This window comes from Myotis myotis, unplaced genomic scaffold (assembly GCF_014108235.1).
Source record: "Myotis myotis isolate mMyoMyo1 unplaced genomic scaffold, mMyoMyo1.p scaffold_m19_p_14, whole genome shotgun sequence".
NCBI classification, from domain to species: Eukaryota; Metazoa; Chordata; class Mammalia; order Chiroptera; family Vespertilionidae; genus Myotis; species Myotis myotis.
The window spans coordinates 42288084-42301684 of NW_023416318.1; the positions used below are offsets into that span (position 1 = coordinate 42288084).

At 52.3% G+C, this 13601-nt stretch overlaps 1 protein-coding gene across 1 annotated transcript in view; it reads left to right on the forward strand.

The window, feature by feature from the left end:
• Positions 1–13601, forward strand: part of LOC118669459 (ALK tyrosine kinase receptor-like) — a 38514-nt gene that overhangs the window by 15282 nt on the left and 9631 nt on the right. Inside the window, exons 2-3 of the mRNA XM_036335551.1 lie at positions 2573–2735; positions 12745–12895. Coding sequence (XP_036191444.1) covers positions 2573–2735; positions 12745–12895 — 314 coding nt within the window. The remainder of the gene's footprint in view (positions 1–2572; positions 2736–12744; positions 12896–13601) is intronic.

The following is a 13601-nucleotide window of genomic DNA, read 5'->3' on the forward strand; positions in this document are numbered from 1 at the left end:
CCTTCCTTCCCTGCCTCCAATCCAGCCTCCTCCCTGCGGCCATTTGATCCTCTCTAATGCCAAATGTTGCACTTTGCTTAGGTCATACTGTAATGCCAACTGGAAGTCTAAGTACTAGGTATTATTAGGGTAGGGTGCCAAGCCCACACCTTTAGCTCTCTTCCTCAGCACACACATAAGGGAAAATATTTATGTTGTTATGTTATGTTATGTTATGTTATGTTATGTTATGTTAGTCCCAAAACATGTATACACACTTTAAAAGATGATAGCTCAATTTTGGAAATGAAATGTATTTTAATAAACACTGCCTTGTAAGCATTCAAAGTGTGTGTATACATTTTTGGGACACCCTATTATATCACACTTGTCTTATGCCTCTACCCAGATTGATGAGGCTGAGGTTGTCCCCAAACCCGGGCTGCTTGCTGTAGGTATAGACTGGGCCTGCAGAATAGACTAGAGATGATGGGAGGAGTAGATTTCTCAACTCCCTGCACCTATCCTCATCCCCAACTCACTAATTTAAATTCCTAGGAGCTGCTGGCAGAGATCTATTCGCATTCACAGACACTCCCATCGCCATATTTCCTATTCGTAACAACAGCACCAGCCTTGGGTGTAGGCAGGAGTCATTGACACAACTCACATTTTTAGAGTTTTGAACTTTACAATGACCTTTCATACCCCTTGCTTCCTTTAATTCTAATGCCAGTCCAGCCCCTTTACAGATGAAGGAACTCATCTAGGTCCCACAGTCAGTAAGTGATGAGACTACCCCCAAGCCCAGGTGTCCTTGCCGATTTCAAAGCCTATGTCCTTTCCATTTCACACAGCCCACTCCCCCAGGTCCCTACCTCCCCACGAACCCCCACCCCCACCCCCAGCGGAGCCCATGCATAGGACTTGGGCAAGCCCTTCTGCTAAAGTGCCTTCAGTGAAGAGTTACAACTCTGAATTAACAGGCTATCCCTTTAAATACAAATAGATCAGAGGCTTAACATTCAGCCATTCACACCAAAGAATTCATCAACTTCTTGCCCTTGAAACAACCTTCAGAAGCCAGATAGAAATCAACATCTTCATTTGAAAAACAATGAAGTCTGGAAAAGTGTTGGGCAGCTGTAGGCCTCTTTTGTCTCCCAGACCTGGGGCCAGGGCAGTGTCAGGGAGCCCACCACACCTGGCCCAGGTTTCAGATGATCAACACTGCCCCGTGTGAGCCCAATCTGATCGCTTGTAGTTAGTAGCCCAAATTAATCTTTCATTTTTGTATCATTAAGTTATTTGGAAGTTTTCCAAAAAATTTCACTTTAACGTTTTAGTGAAGAAAGCTATATATGCCCAAATTAATCTCTCCATAATTTCCTATAGGTAGAATTCGACTTAATCTCTATAAAGGGAAGTAATTTTTTTAATCTTATAGTGACATTTTTGTATTTGAAGTCAAAGCCGTGTATCAAGAACATGGTATTTTAAAGTCCTTATAGGTTATAAAAATGTTAGAATTCCGGCCAACATGAAATCTGACTCACAGACAGAAAGTGTGAAAGGAGACGGCCCAGTGGCGGTGGAGGGGTGGGGTGTGCTGAGTGTTCCAGAGATGCCCCAAAGGTCATCTAAGGACATGGGGTGCTCCAGGTGATGACAGATCCCAGGCAATGGCGAGGGGCTTGGAAAAAGAAGGCAGGCACCAAAAACAATGTGACCCCAAAACCCCCAAATGTGACCCGCTTCCCTATTTCTTCCACTGTTTCATCGAGAGCCCAAGAGCTGCTTATTGCAGTTCTAAACCCCAGTGGTTACGAATAAGGAGGCCAGCCGGGAGTACAGGTCTTCCTAATCCCATGGTCCTGGGTCCCCAGGCCAGTGAGGGGTCAGGGAGCTGACTGTGTCCAGGTTACTCTTTCGATCTTCTCCACACTAAGAGGATCCTACATGAAGATGCGAAGTCCTGGGGACAGGTTAGATGCAGTCACGACTACACAGGTTACATGCCTGTTGTTTGCCCGGCACTGCGCTGGACTTGATGAGACACCCAGAGAGGGCGCAGCCGCTGCCTGCACCTGTCTCCCCTGAAACGGACCTTCTCTCACGGTATCATTTTACTGCTCTATGTTGTAGCTGGTTGCCTCTTTTTGGGTCTCCCTTAGTAGGCTCTGAGCTTCCTAATGCCAGAGTCCATGTCCGCCCGGCACTGCGCTGGACTTGATGAGACACCCAGAGCGGGCGCAGCCGCTGCCTGCACCTGTCTCCCCTGAAACGGACCTTCTCTCACGGTATCATTTTACTGCTCTATGTTGTAGCTGGTTGCCTCTTTTTTGGTCTCCCTTAGTAGGCTCTGAGCTTCCTAATGCCAGAGTCCATGTCCGCTCCATCTACCTGACCCAGGGCCTGGCACATAGTTGACCCCAACAGCAGTTTCCAGGTTGAGTGCCGAGCGGTATCTCTTGCCCTGATATTGGTGCCATGTTAGTGCCATGGAGCACACAGCTCAGAGGCAGCCAGAGACGCCCCACAAAGGAGGGATGGTCAGGCCACGTGAGTGACTGTCTTTCTTCTTGTGTCACAGTTCACTGGCTATTTACCACGTGTGGGGCCAGTGGGCCCCACGGCCCCACGCAGGCCCAGTGCAACAATGCCTACCGGAACACCAACCTGAGCGTGGTGGTGGGGAGCGAGGGCCCCCTCAAGGGCATCCAGACCTGGAAAGTGCCAGCCACCGACACCTACAGGTGCGTATGGGGGAGGGGGAGGCCGAGGGGCAGAGGACTGGAGTCCTGTCTGTGGGTGCATGTCCCCCGGTGCCTGGATGGCGCACCAAAGTTCAGAGGCCACAGACTCTGACCTGTCGTAAGGACGGCAGAAGGGGAGATTTGAGATGATGGAATGGGGCAGCAGGGATGATGCGTCCTCTATCCTCCAGGGGCCCACAGACTATTTGTGGAGATGATATGCATGTGTGAGCTGGCTTCAGAACATTCTTTATCCTTATTATTCGTAATTATAATTATTTCTATTCTTGAATCGCACTTGGTGCTGTTCCAATGAGGCAGTGCATGTACAAACATCTGGGAAACACAAGTGCGATGCACATGAAGGATCACGTTGTTATCCTTGCGCCTCCTTTCCCGGGACTTCACTGTTCTCAAGGGAAGTAGCTGTTCAACTCTGTCCGTGTCCAACCCCAAGCCCACAGTATTCCCTAGAGCTGGGGTGGGGAACGTCTGGCCCACAGGCCATATAAGGCCATCGAAATCATTGGGTCTGGCCCTGACAAGGCATTAGGCATTAATTAAAGGTTTGACCAAATATAGCAGGCTCATTTTTAAGTTGATAATTTTGTTTGGCCCATGAATGATGTTATAAAGATGCAAATGGCCCTTAGAGCAAGGCCAGGCTGGAAGGAGGCTGATGACTCTCCTGGGCCACTGTGCGGTCATTAAGCAGAGCTAGTGGTAGAACTTAGACCAGTGGTGCCCATCGTCAAGTGGGCATCGGAATGACGGAGGGCTGGTTAAAGCGCAGGTGGCTGCGCCCACTCTTGGAGCGTCTGACTGTGTAGGCTTGGAGTGGGGTCAAGAATAGAATTTCTGGCCCTAGCCAGTTTGGCTCAGTGGATAGAGTGTCAGCCTGCAGACTGAAGAGTCCCGGGTTTGATTCCAGTCAAGGGTCCCTGCCAGGGTTTCGGGCTTGATCCTGGGTAGGGGGCATGCAGGAGGCAGCCGATCAATGATTCTCTCTCATCATTGATGTTTCTATCTCTCTCTCCCTCTCCCTTCCTCTCTGAAATCAATAAAAATATATTTAAAAAAAAATAGAATTTCTGGTAAGTTCCCAGATGATGCTGATGCAGCCCTGAGAACCACTGAGGCAGGTCAGACTTGGCCTAGGGACCACACAGCTGTGACGTGGGCAAAGGCAGGGCTGCAGTCATTTTACAAATGAGGAAACGGAGGCTCAGAGAGTCAGGAGCCTCCCACAGCCCAGACATGGCCTCCAGCCCCTGAACTTCGGGGGCGCAGCCTCACTGTGGCTCCTTCCACCACACAGCCAGGCTGTTTAAACAGGAAATATCATAATGATGTCCCCGGAGGCTGAGCAGTGGGAACTGAGCTCTCCTTCCCTCCTGCAGCCCCCCGAGCCCCAGCATAGCCTCAGCCCCCTGGGAAGAAAAGAGGCAGCCCCACTCCCGGACCTCAGGGTAAACGTGTTTCAGGGAGAGCCGTAAGTGCTTTCTAAATGCATCGGGGCAGGAATGCAATAACAAGGTTTGGCTGCAATCACATTAGCTGCTTGTCCTGCACATTCCCAGTAAATGGCCAAAGACACGCACCACCACTGACCCCACCACCCCCAGCTGGCCAGACCCCCTCCTCCCGGCTGGATTTCCATGGTCACCCCTGTCCCAGAGCAGGAGGAAAGGACTCCTGGGGGGAAGGGGATGGATGTTTGTTAAAGATCCACTGGGTATTTCCCCTCCGTTTAGTGATGAGGTGGTGTTATTATTGACACTCCCTTTTCTCCACATGCGGAGCCTGGAGTGAGAGAAGCTTTGCACAGGCCTGACGCCACATGGCCGGAGACAGCAGTGCCGAGAGCAGACCGATCCCACAGACAGTTGATTCTGACTTCCTGCTTCCCGGAACTTTCTCCTGACTTCCTTTAGACCCCATGTTTAAAGGATTTTGCCTGCCAGAAAAACTGCACTATTAGATAAAAATTAATTCGTTGTCCCATCTGTTGTGAATTATAGCCGTATCTAAGTCTCGCCAGGTTTCTGAACTGTAAGGATTGCCACACCACGTTGACATAAGCCCAGCCCTAATCGAGAGCCGTTCCTATTTCTCTCTTTGCAACATTGAGACCAGCTTTGCCTGGTGAACACTCATTGGAAACATTCACATGCTATTGAGGCAGGACACCATGAAGTGTCCAGATTGGTGAATTTTGATCTGCGGGATTCTGTTGAATTGGCCTGAGATAGCATCGTGTCAAAATGAAAGAATCAAAATCGAAAAGCACTGGGTTGGAGTTGCTGTCGTTGAATCTTTGTTCTTTAACCAATTAAAGGCTGTCACAGATGCAATCATCCTTCGGTGTCCAAGGGGAATTGGTTTCAGGACTCCCTTTGGATACCCAAATCCAAGGATGCTCAAGTCCCTTATATGAAACTAAAAGCCCAGTGCACGAAATTCATGCACTGGTAGGGTTCCTAGCGGCTGCCGGCTGGGTACTCCCTCCCTTCCCCCAGCCGCCACCAACCAGGGCCTCCCTCCCTTCCTCTGGCTGGCCCCACCCCCTGGTCTAACTCCTGGACGAATTCCTGGTCGAGGGGACAATTTGCATATTATGCTTTTATTATATAGGATGCCATAGTATTTGCATATGAACTACCCACATCCTCCTGTATAATTTAAATCATCTCTAGATTACGCACAGTACTGTAAGTATTGAAAATGCTTGCAAATAGTTGTTATACTGTATAGTTTAGGGAATAATAACGAAAAAATGTCCACACATGTTCAGTACTGATGCTACCAATCATGGGCATAGTGCATGTCACCAACAAGGTAACGTTTTTCCAAATATTTTTGATCTGCGGTGAGTTTGCACATGTGAAACCCACTGATGTGAAGGGTCCCCTATTTCTGACCTTCACTTCATCCTTGACCCTGGATAAGGCTCTGGGCTTGGATGTGAATGTCTATTGGCCACATCACTTAGGAGTCAAAGAAGCAGAAGTTGAGTGGTTGCTTTTTAGACCACACCGGAATGCCCCTGGGTCAGAATGTCCACGCGGAGAAGCCAGGGCCCTTCTTCTGGAAGACAGCCTTTTCCTATTAACTAATTTCTATTTAGTAAGTGCAGTTCACCTGGTGAGATAAACACAGGACACATGGGAGGACATGAGGAAAAGGTTCATGGAAATAAAAAGGTTGGCAGCATCCCTGGTGGAATCCATCTACTCCCGGAAGTGTCGGCGCCCAGCGAGTGCTGTCTGGCTGCTGCCTGAGGCCTGGCACTGTTATTGCTGCAGCTGACTTCTCTCCCTGCTGGTCACACAGATGGAGGAAGGGGAGCTAATACTTATCAAGCACCTGCTGTAGGCAGAGAGGAGGCCATCAGTATCTGGAGCTTTCTCGGGGATGCATACAGGTGCAAGCACCCCACCCATAGCTGATCATTTATTTATCCTGGGCCCATCTGCCACCTTCTACTGTTCTGCCCACCACCACTCACCACAGAGGGAGAGGCCCAGAAAGAGGGAGTGGAAGAAGAGGCTGGGGAGGAGACGGCGGAGTGGTGGGTGTTGATGGGGGGAGAGGGACAGCACCTAAATCCCACCACTCCCCAGCCTCCACTTTCCTGCCCCGGGTGTCCCCTTCTCTGGATTTGCCAGTTCCTCTATCCAAACAGCAGAGGCGAATGTAGTCAGCTCCCTCCATGTCCTTTATGTCCTGGTGTCCACACCTGCTTTGCAAATCTCAGTGGCCCGTCTGAAGCATCTGTCAGGACACTGTGCCTGACACTAAGGTACAGAGGCGAACACGATGCACCCCTGCTGGGAGGAGCCCAGCTCATGGGGCTGGTGGGTGCAGCAATACCACCGCGGAGGTTCGCACAAGCACTGCAGCCCGAGGCTAGGGAAAGGCTGGGTGCAGGAGTGGCTTCCACAGGAAACAGGCTAAGTCTTGAAGGCGATCGGCATTGTCTGCAAAGAAGAGGGGAGGCCTCCTGGTGGAAGGAGTACCTGGGGCAAGGCCACCTACCAGCTCTGGCCCTGGGGCCGAGCCCCGCCTGGCAAATGCCATCAGCTACCTGTTAGCTCCCTCTGGTGGCAGAGAGAGAAACAAGCCTAGAGACACAGAGAGCCGATGGAAGGCTGAGGGTCACCCAGGAAGAGTTAGAAAGGGCCGCACCGGGGCAGGGGAAATCAGAGGAGCGAGGGTGCAGGGCCAGGAAGCGTTTAGGAGGTAAACTGGCACAATCAGAGGACTGGGGAGGAGGCAGTGCCTGGATGCCAGCCTTGCTTGGGGGGCTGAGGAAGCCAAGACAATGAGTGACTGATACTTCGTCTCTAGGAGCTTGATTAAGACGACAGGCAAGGATAACGGTAATGGCGAGAAGAGCACATGCTTAAGGGAAAGTTCTGGGTCGAGGTTCTGAGTGACCACATCTAGGGTGTGCCCGTGGGGGAAGCGGGTAAAGTGGCTCACAGCAAAAGCATCGATTATGGGGTACGTGCTGGGGTGGACGAGAGCCTCAGCCTCCCTGTATAATGGAGACGGTGCCAACACCGCCTGGCTCCAAGGACTGCTGGGGATTCAGTGTGATTTGTGCATGATGTCTCCACGCAGACGCAGTCCACGTCTGTGGATGTGGGCCAGCCATCTCTCCTCATCCTCCTCTTCCTTCCTCCTGCTTCCTTCCTTCCTTCCTTCCTTCCTTCCTTCCTTCCTTCCTTCCTTCCTTCTTTCCTTCCTTCCTGTCTTCCTTCCTTCCTACCTCTCCAGGGCTCAGCATCCTTCCCAGCCCTCAGTCCTCCCCCACTTCACACACACACACACACACACACACGCGCACACATGTCGCCTATAAAAACATTTGTCAGGCACAGTCCACAGCTCCTGGTGGCAGTTCTCTCATGGTCCACTTGTTCCTCAGACATAATGTACAAGAGGCCCCAGATCCCAGCTGGAGACAGCCATCCTGCCAGCTGACCTGGGCCACAGCTGTGTCTGACGGTCTCCATCACTGACACTCATTTCCTCACCTGGCTCGAGGGACCAGCATGTGCAGCCGGGTGACACCATCATTCCACCCAATCCACAGACAGCCCTGGGGCTCCTACTGTGTGCCAGGCACTGAGTAGGTGCTGTGGGACTTAAAGAGAGGACTGAGACTCTGGAGTGCCACAGTCTTTGGAAAGACCACAAGGCAGGAAAGTTAAATAACAGTCCGCAATACCAGTAAAGTTCTAGAGACAATTATTGAAGAGAGTGGCACGTCATGATTAATTGTCAGCCTAATTGTGCAGCTAGCCATCGCCATGAGAGCACAGAGCAGGGCAAGTCAGGAGAGGGAGACTGTGCAGAGATCGATGGGCTGCAGGCAGAATGCAGTTGGCGTCTAATTACTGCCCCGTACACCAGGTGACCTTGAAAGTGTGTTCCCTCTCTGAGCAAGTGTTTTCAGGCTCAGCCCAACTGGAGGAGGTGGGGTTGTAGAGAGTCGCTGAGATCTCCTCCAGCTCGGATATTCCTGGGCGTGGGGCTGCCCTGGCCTGGTGGGCCGTAGGGAAGAAATGCACCTTGCTCACGGGTGCCATCTGGACTAGAACTGAACAGCGAGGAGAGGGTGCCTAGACAATTGGCCCTTCACCGCTGACCCCAGGGGTGTCTCCTGGTGGCTCAAATGACCTGTCCAGGTCACCTGACTACACCTGACAGGCATTTCCCACCAACCCGCTCGCTCTGCGCACACTCACTGGCCTCCTGTGGGGGAGGACAGGCAGGGCAGGTCTTCCATCCTGATTCCCGGAGGAAGAAACTGGAGACTCAGAGGAGGGAAAGGGCCTGGGAATTAGAGGTGGTGCCCAGAGTGGGGTGCAGGAGAGACTGAGGTGCTCTATGCTCGTTCAAGTGGGGTTCACTCCCTCCTCCCCCACCCCCCGCCCCGCCCAGCTCCCCTCCGGGTGTGGAGTCCACGCAGCCTTCGCGCTACAACCATCTGTGCTCTTGTTTCAGCATCCAGCAGGCAGCCGCTTTGATTTGCTGCTAATTCTTTATTTTAAAAAGATTCACAACTCAATTACAGCAGGTAACAATAGCTCACAGTCAATAACACAAAACACAAACCTAATAAACATCCATTTTGACCGGGGGCCATGGACTTAGCTGAGGGAAAAAACACAGCCTCAGCTTGTTGAGAACAGTATCTTATAATTTCCAGGAAATTGGAATGGCTGCGAGTCAGAGTCCGCATTTGAGTGGCAGGTAAATTAATTTGTCATTTGTCAACCATCAAAAATAAACTGAGCACAGGGGGTGGGGCGGAAGCTTCCGAGATTCCAGCTGAGGCTACCACTCCCACACAAGTTTGTGTGGCACCATTCGTAAGGTCGGGGTCTTCAGAGGGGCCAAGGCTGGCCTGTGCCCCAGCTCTCTACAGTGAACAGCCTTGACCCCTGACTCCTTGGCCACACCCTGCTCTCCCATTGTTCTTTAGAAATCAGGGGCTCCTTCACTCTCTGCCTCCCAGAAGTCACCCCCTGGAGAGGTGTGGACAGGCTCAGCCATGGGCTACATCAGAGCAGAAGCTGCTGTTTGTCCCTCCCTGGCTATGCCCTCCAGGCACTGAATTAGGTCCCTCACAGGCATTATCTCATTTAAATCTCACAACAATCCTTATTATCGCCCTTATATAGATGAGGAAACTGGAGATCAGCGAGGGTAAATAACTTACCCAAGGCCACACAGTAGCACTGGCTCAGCCAGGGCCAGGGCGAAGGTAAGCAAGGTGCCTTGGACACAAAATCTGAGCAGGCATTGGCTCTCGAGGTCCCTTGAGCACAGGCAGGGTTGGCACCAGGGTGGTGCCTCTCTTGCTGCACCCTCGTCCTGGCCCTGAGTCACAGCTTGCGTTTGCTTCCAGGTCTGGCTGCCTTCGAGCCCCACTTTCTTCACTGTGGCACATCCTGCTCCAGAGGCGATCGCCTTGTAGTGGCAGCTGGGAGCTTGCAGAGGAGTGAGCTCCGTGGTGGGATTTCAGCCCTCAGAGGGCTGGTGATGGAGGCACTGCCTCCCAGGGCCCCTGCAGTTAGTCCAGACAGGCGGCTGTCTGCTCCCCAGGGCTTTCAGCAAGTCCACAGTCCAGGTTAAAACTGTGGGGCCGAGGCCATCACACAAGAAAGCAAACTCGGCTCATCAAGCCCTCTGTCTGCGTTGGAATCTACAGAGCGGACCCAGCCCCAAGCCCTACCCTGCACTTGCCATCAGTCTGTTGTCTTCCAAATGCACTTCTTATCCCCAGGAGGGCAGGGGTCCTTGTCCTCATTTTTCTCCTTGGGGTGAAAGTAAGGTTCAGAGAGGTTAAGCAAGTTGCCGCAAGTCACACAGTAGAGGGTTCTTTCCATCCCACCCCATTACCCAGCACGAGGTCAAGACCTGGATGAGGCTGACATGCAGATCGGTTTGGAGGTGGGAGAAATCAGAAAGGTGGCTTAGGGAGGGGAAAACCATATCAGGAATAAACAACATATAAAATATAATAATTTGGCTAAATTTAAACAGGTGAAAGAATTCAGAAGGATTCATAATGCATGCAGATTGATAAAAATTATGCCAAAAATAATGAGAAGGGCACAGCTTACCTCTCAGCCATAAGCAGGAATGGGCAGGATGGGACTCTGTCTCAGGCAAGAGTTTTCCAAGCAAACCACACGTTCTGCTGAAAGGACTTTCTTGTGCAACCTGGCAAAGCCCCAGGACAGAGACGGTGGTCCCCACGGCTAACACAGATCGCCCCTGAAACCCCACCACCAGCAGCACCCCCTCTGCCCCAGGTTTCCCTTCTCTGAGCTAAACAATTCTCCTCGCTTCCTTTCACTAATAAGCCTTCCTTCTGCCTCAGCTTTTTAATTGTCCTTATCACGGTCTCCATTTGTAATGGGCCAGGAGAGAGGGTTTGGCTGGGGTCTGCGTGAAGTAGGGTGGGCCAGTCGCTCCTCAGCCCACCCCCTTGTGCATCCAGATGGGCCTCCCAGCAGCATGTTGGGAAGGAAATGGCCTCTGTGAGGGGAAATGTGGGGTATGAACCAGGGTCTGCCAGCTCTGTGGCCTCAGATAAGTTACTTACCCCTCTGAGCCTCAGATTCCTCATCTGTCAAATGAGATTACTAACAGCTACTATTTATGGCTATTGGGGGGAAGCCACATGCAGCCATGCCTGGGGCATTGTGGGAGGCTCAGGCACTGGCCTCTCTACCCTCTGCAGCCCCGCAGCCCCCTCCCTACCGCAGCCAGGCTCTCCTGCCTCTTCCCTTCCATTGACACAGACCGGACTCACCCTCCACCTCCTTCTGCTTGTCCGAGAGTCCACCTGCCCATCATCTCCATGAAGCCAACTCCAAACCTCCACCCCACACGCCCTGCAACCAGCCAAGGTCTCCCTCCTGGGCCCTGATTCTGTGAAGAGATTTCCCACTTTCTCTGAGTTTTCACCCCATGATCTTCCTTTGATGTTGAACCCCCACTACCCTGTGAGTTCAGAAAATAAGATAAGGTTCTTATCTGATCAGGGAAGAGGTTGGGGTTCTGAGAGGACACAGCTAGGAGAGGGCCTCCTCTGGTCATGGGACCCACAGCCCTTTGGTCCCCCATCTCGCCTCCCTGCTGGTGAGGTTTCTCTCTTCACAACTATGGGCATCTCCTCACTTTCTGTGTGAGCCCCTTGATGGCCTGGGGCCCATCCTGGTCTCCTCTGGTGCACAGCCTCATGCCACACCAGTGACTCCCATGGCAGTGACTCCCCTCAGTGCCCGGCCACAGACAGCCGGTGGGCGCCAGACCCCCCTTTGCAGCCCACAGAGAGCTCAGTTCCTTGCCTGGACATCGGCCAGCAGTCAGCCCTCTAGGCCTGTCTCTGCACAACAGGCCTGAGCCCCGCCTGGGCTCCCAGGAGGTGCCTCACGCCTTGGAACCTGGGCATTTCCTGGCGTTAGAGAAAGAGAAGCCACTGTGTGTGCAGCGAGCAAAACTGCCTGAAGGCTTTGTGTGCAAATTCACAGCATCTGAAAGCCTCCCCACCCCCACCCCCAGTCCCTCCCCCCAAAGCAGGCCTCTGGGGAGGCATTTGTAGCTGGTGAGCTGGCTGCCTTCAAGACAGGTCCCTCGGGGTGCACCAGCTGAGTTACTTTTCCCAGCCTTGCTTGACTATCGCAACAGCCTAGGAGGCAGCGGAAATAATCCCACATCCCACGCTGCTTGTTTTCATCCTGATGGGCTGCTTGTTGTCTGCACACAGATCTCTCCAGAAGGTGTTCCTGGTGGGGCGGGAATAAACAGTCTGGGCTGCATACAGCGCTCTCCCCACTCATTCCACGGGGGCCTTCTGGTGTTAGACCCATGGGGAGACTTTAAACTTTCTACCGAGTCAGCCCCTGCTAATTCCACCATTAATAACAATAATAATAAATACTTCTGAGTGCTTATTAGGTGCCAGCCACAAGTCTAAGACTGCATGTACTAATTCCCTTAATCCTGACAACACACAGGGGCTAGAAGCAGGGTGCTCTATTATCCCATTTTACAGATGTGGAACAGGGATGGTAAGTTCCTTGTCTAAGGTCACGTGAGTCCTTTGATTTTGGACAGGGAGGTAAATCCATGATAGGGAAATCCCAGGTACTCAGAACACCCTCCCCCAGCACCCCATGTTAACACAAACCCTCCCTGTCCTCTCTCTCCTCCCGCCCCCTCCTTTCCCCTCTCATTCTTTCTTGCAACCTTTACTAGTCCTTCACCTTCCAAGCTCTGCCAATGAGGCACCTCATAGTCCCTCTCTACTGCCCTCTCCCGACTGGGGGGAGGGGGGACCTTCCTTGCTCACCTCATGGCTGCTGCAGGGGAGAACCATCAGAACCAACGTGGGGGTGTGCTTGGCCCACTGGGGGTGCCGGGTGGGCAGGAGGGAGTCAGGCTTCACCCCATGGCAGAAGCCCATGCGCTTTGTCCATTGCAGCATCTCAGGCTACGGAGCTGCCGGCGGGAAAGGCGGGAGGAACACCATGATGCGGTCCCACGGCGTGTCTGTGCTGGGCATCTTCAACCTGGAGAAGGACGACACGCTGTACATCCTGGTCGGGCAGCAGGGGGAGGACGCCTGCCCCAGTGTAAGTGCCAGAGCAGGGTTTTCTCCTCCACATGCAACCCAGGCCCTCGGAGGCCTGGCGCCCCTCACACTCCATCAAAGATGGCAGGACCCTCCCCTTGTCCTGCCTGCGAGTGCCCCTCCTTTTCTAGGCCGTTTGGGTCCTGGGAAAGCTGGGGGTGTGCCTCGTGGGGTTTCACTTCCCACAGGGACCAAGGCTGGGGCGCGGGTTGCACAAAACTAAAGGACTGCATCCCATGTGAGCGGGCAAGTGGTTGTTCCTTTCAGCAGAAGTAAGAGTTAAAGCCACTTCCTAAACTTTCTTGCTAGGGCATCGCTGTCCGTGGCCATATTATTACAAACAGAAAGATACCAACTTAAACATTTCTTGTTCAGCTCTTAGGCACATATACTAGAATGTCCCTAAGTACAGAGAACAAGGTCTGAAATATACACATAACTGGTTGTTTCTGGGGCGGGGACTGGAGTTGAGGGTGCTTTATCAGCAATGCCCGGTATGGTTACAAAAAGAATGCGTTCATATAGTATTTATCATTTGTGTGATTAAAGCTTTTTAAAAATGTAACGCACAGGTGAGAGCTGGAAGAACAGGTAATCCACTCGCCCCATTTCACAGATGAGAAAATGGAGACCACAGCGGTGAAGGGACTTCAAAGTCATTCACGACACAGGACAGAGTAGGGGCTTGGGCTCCTGTTTTTGCTGTG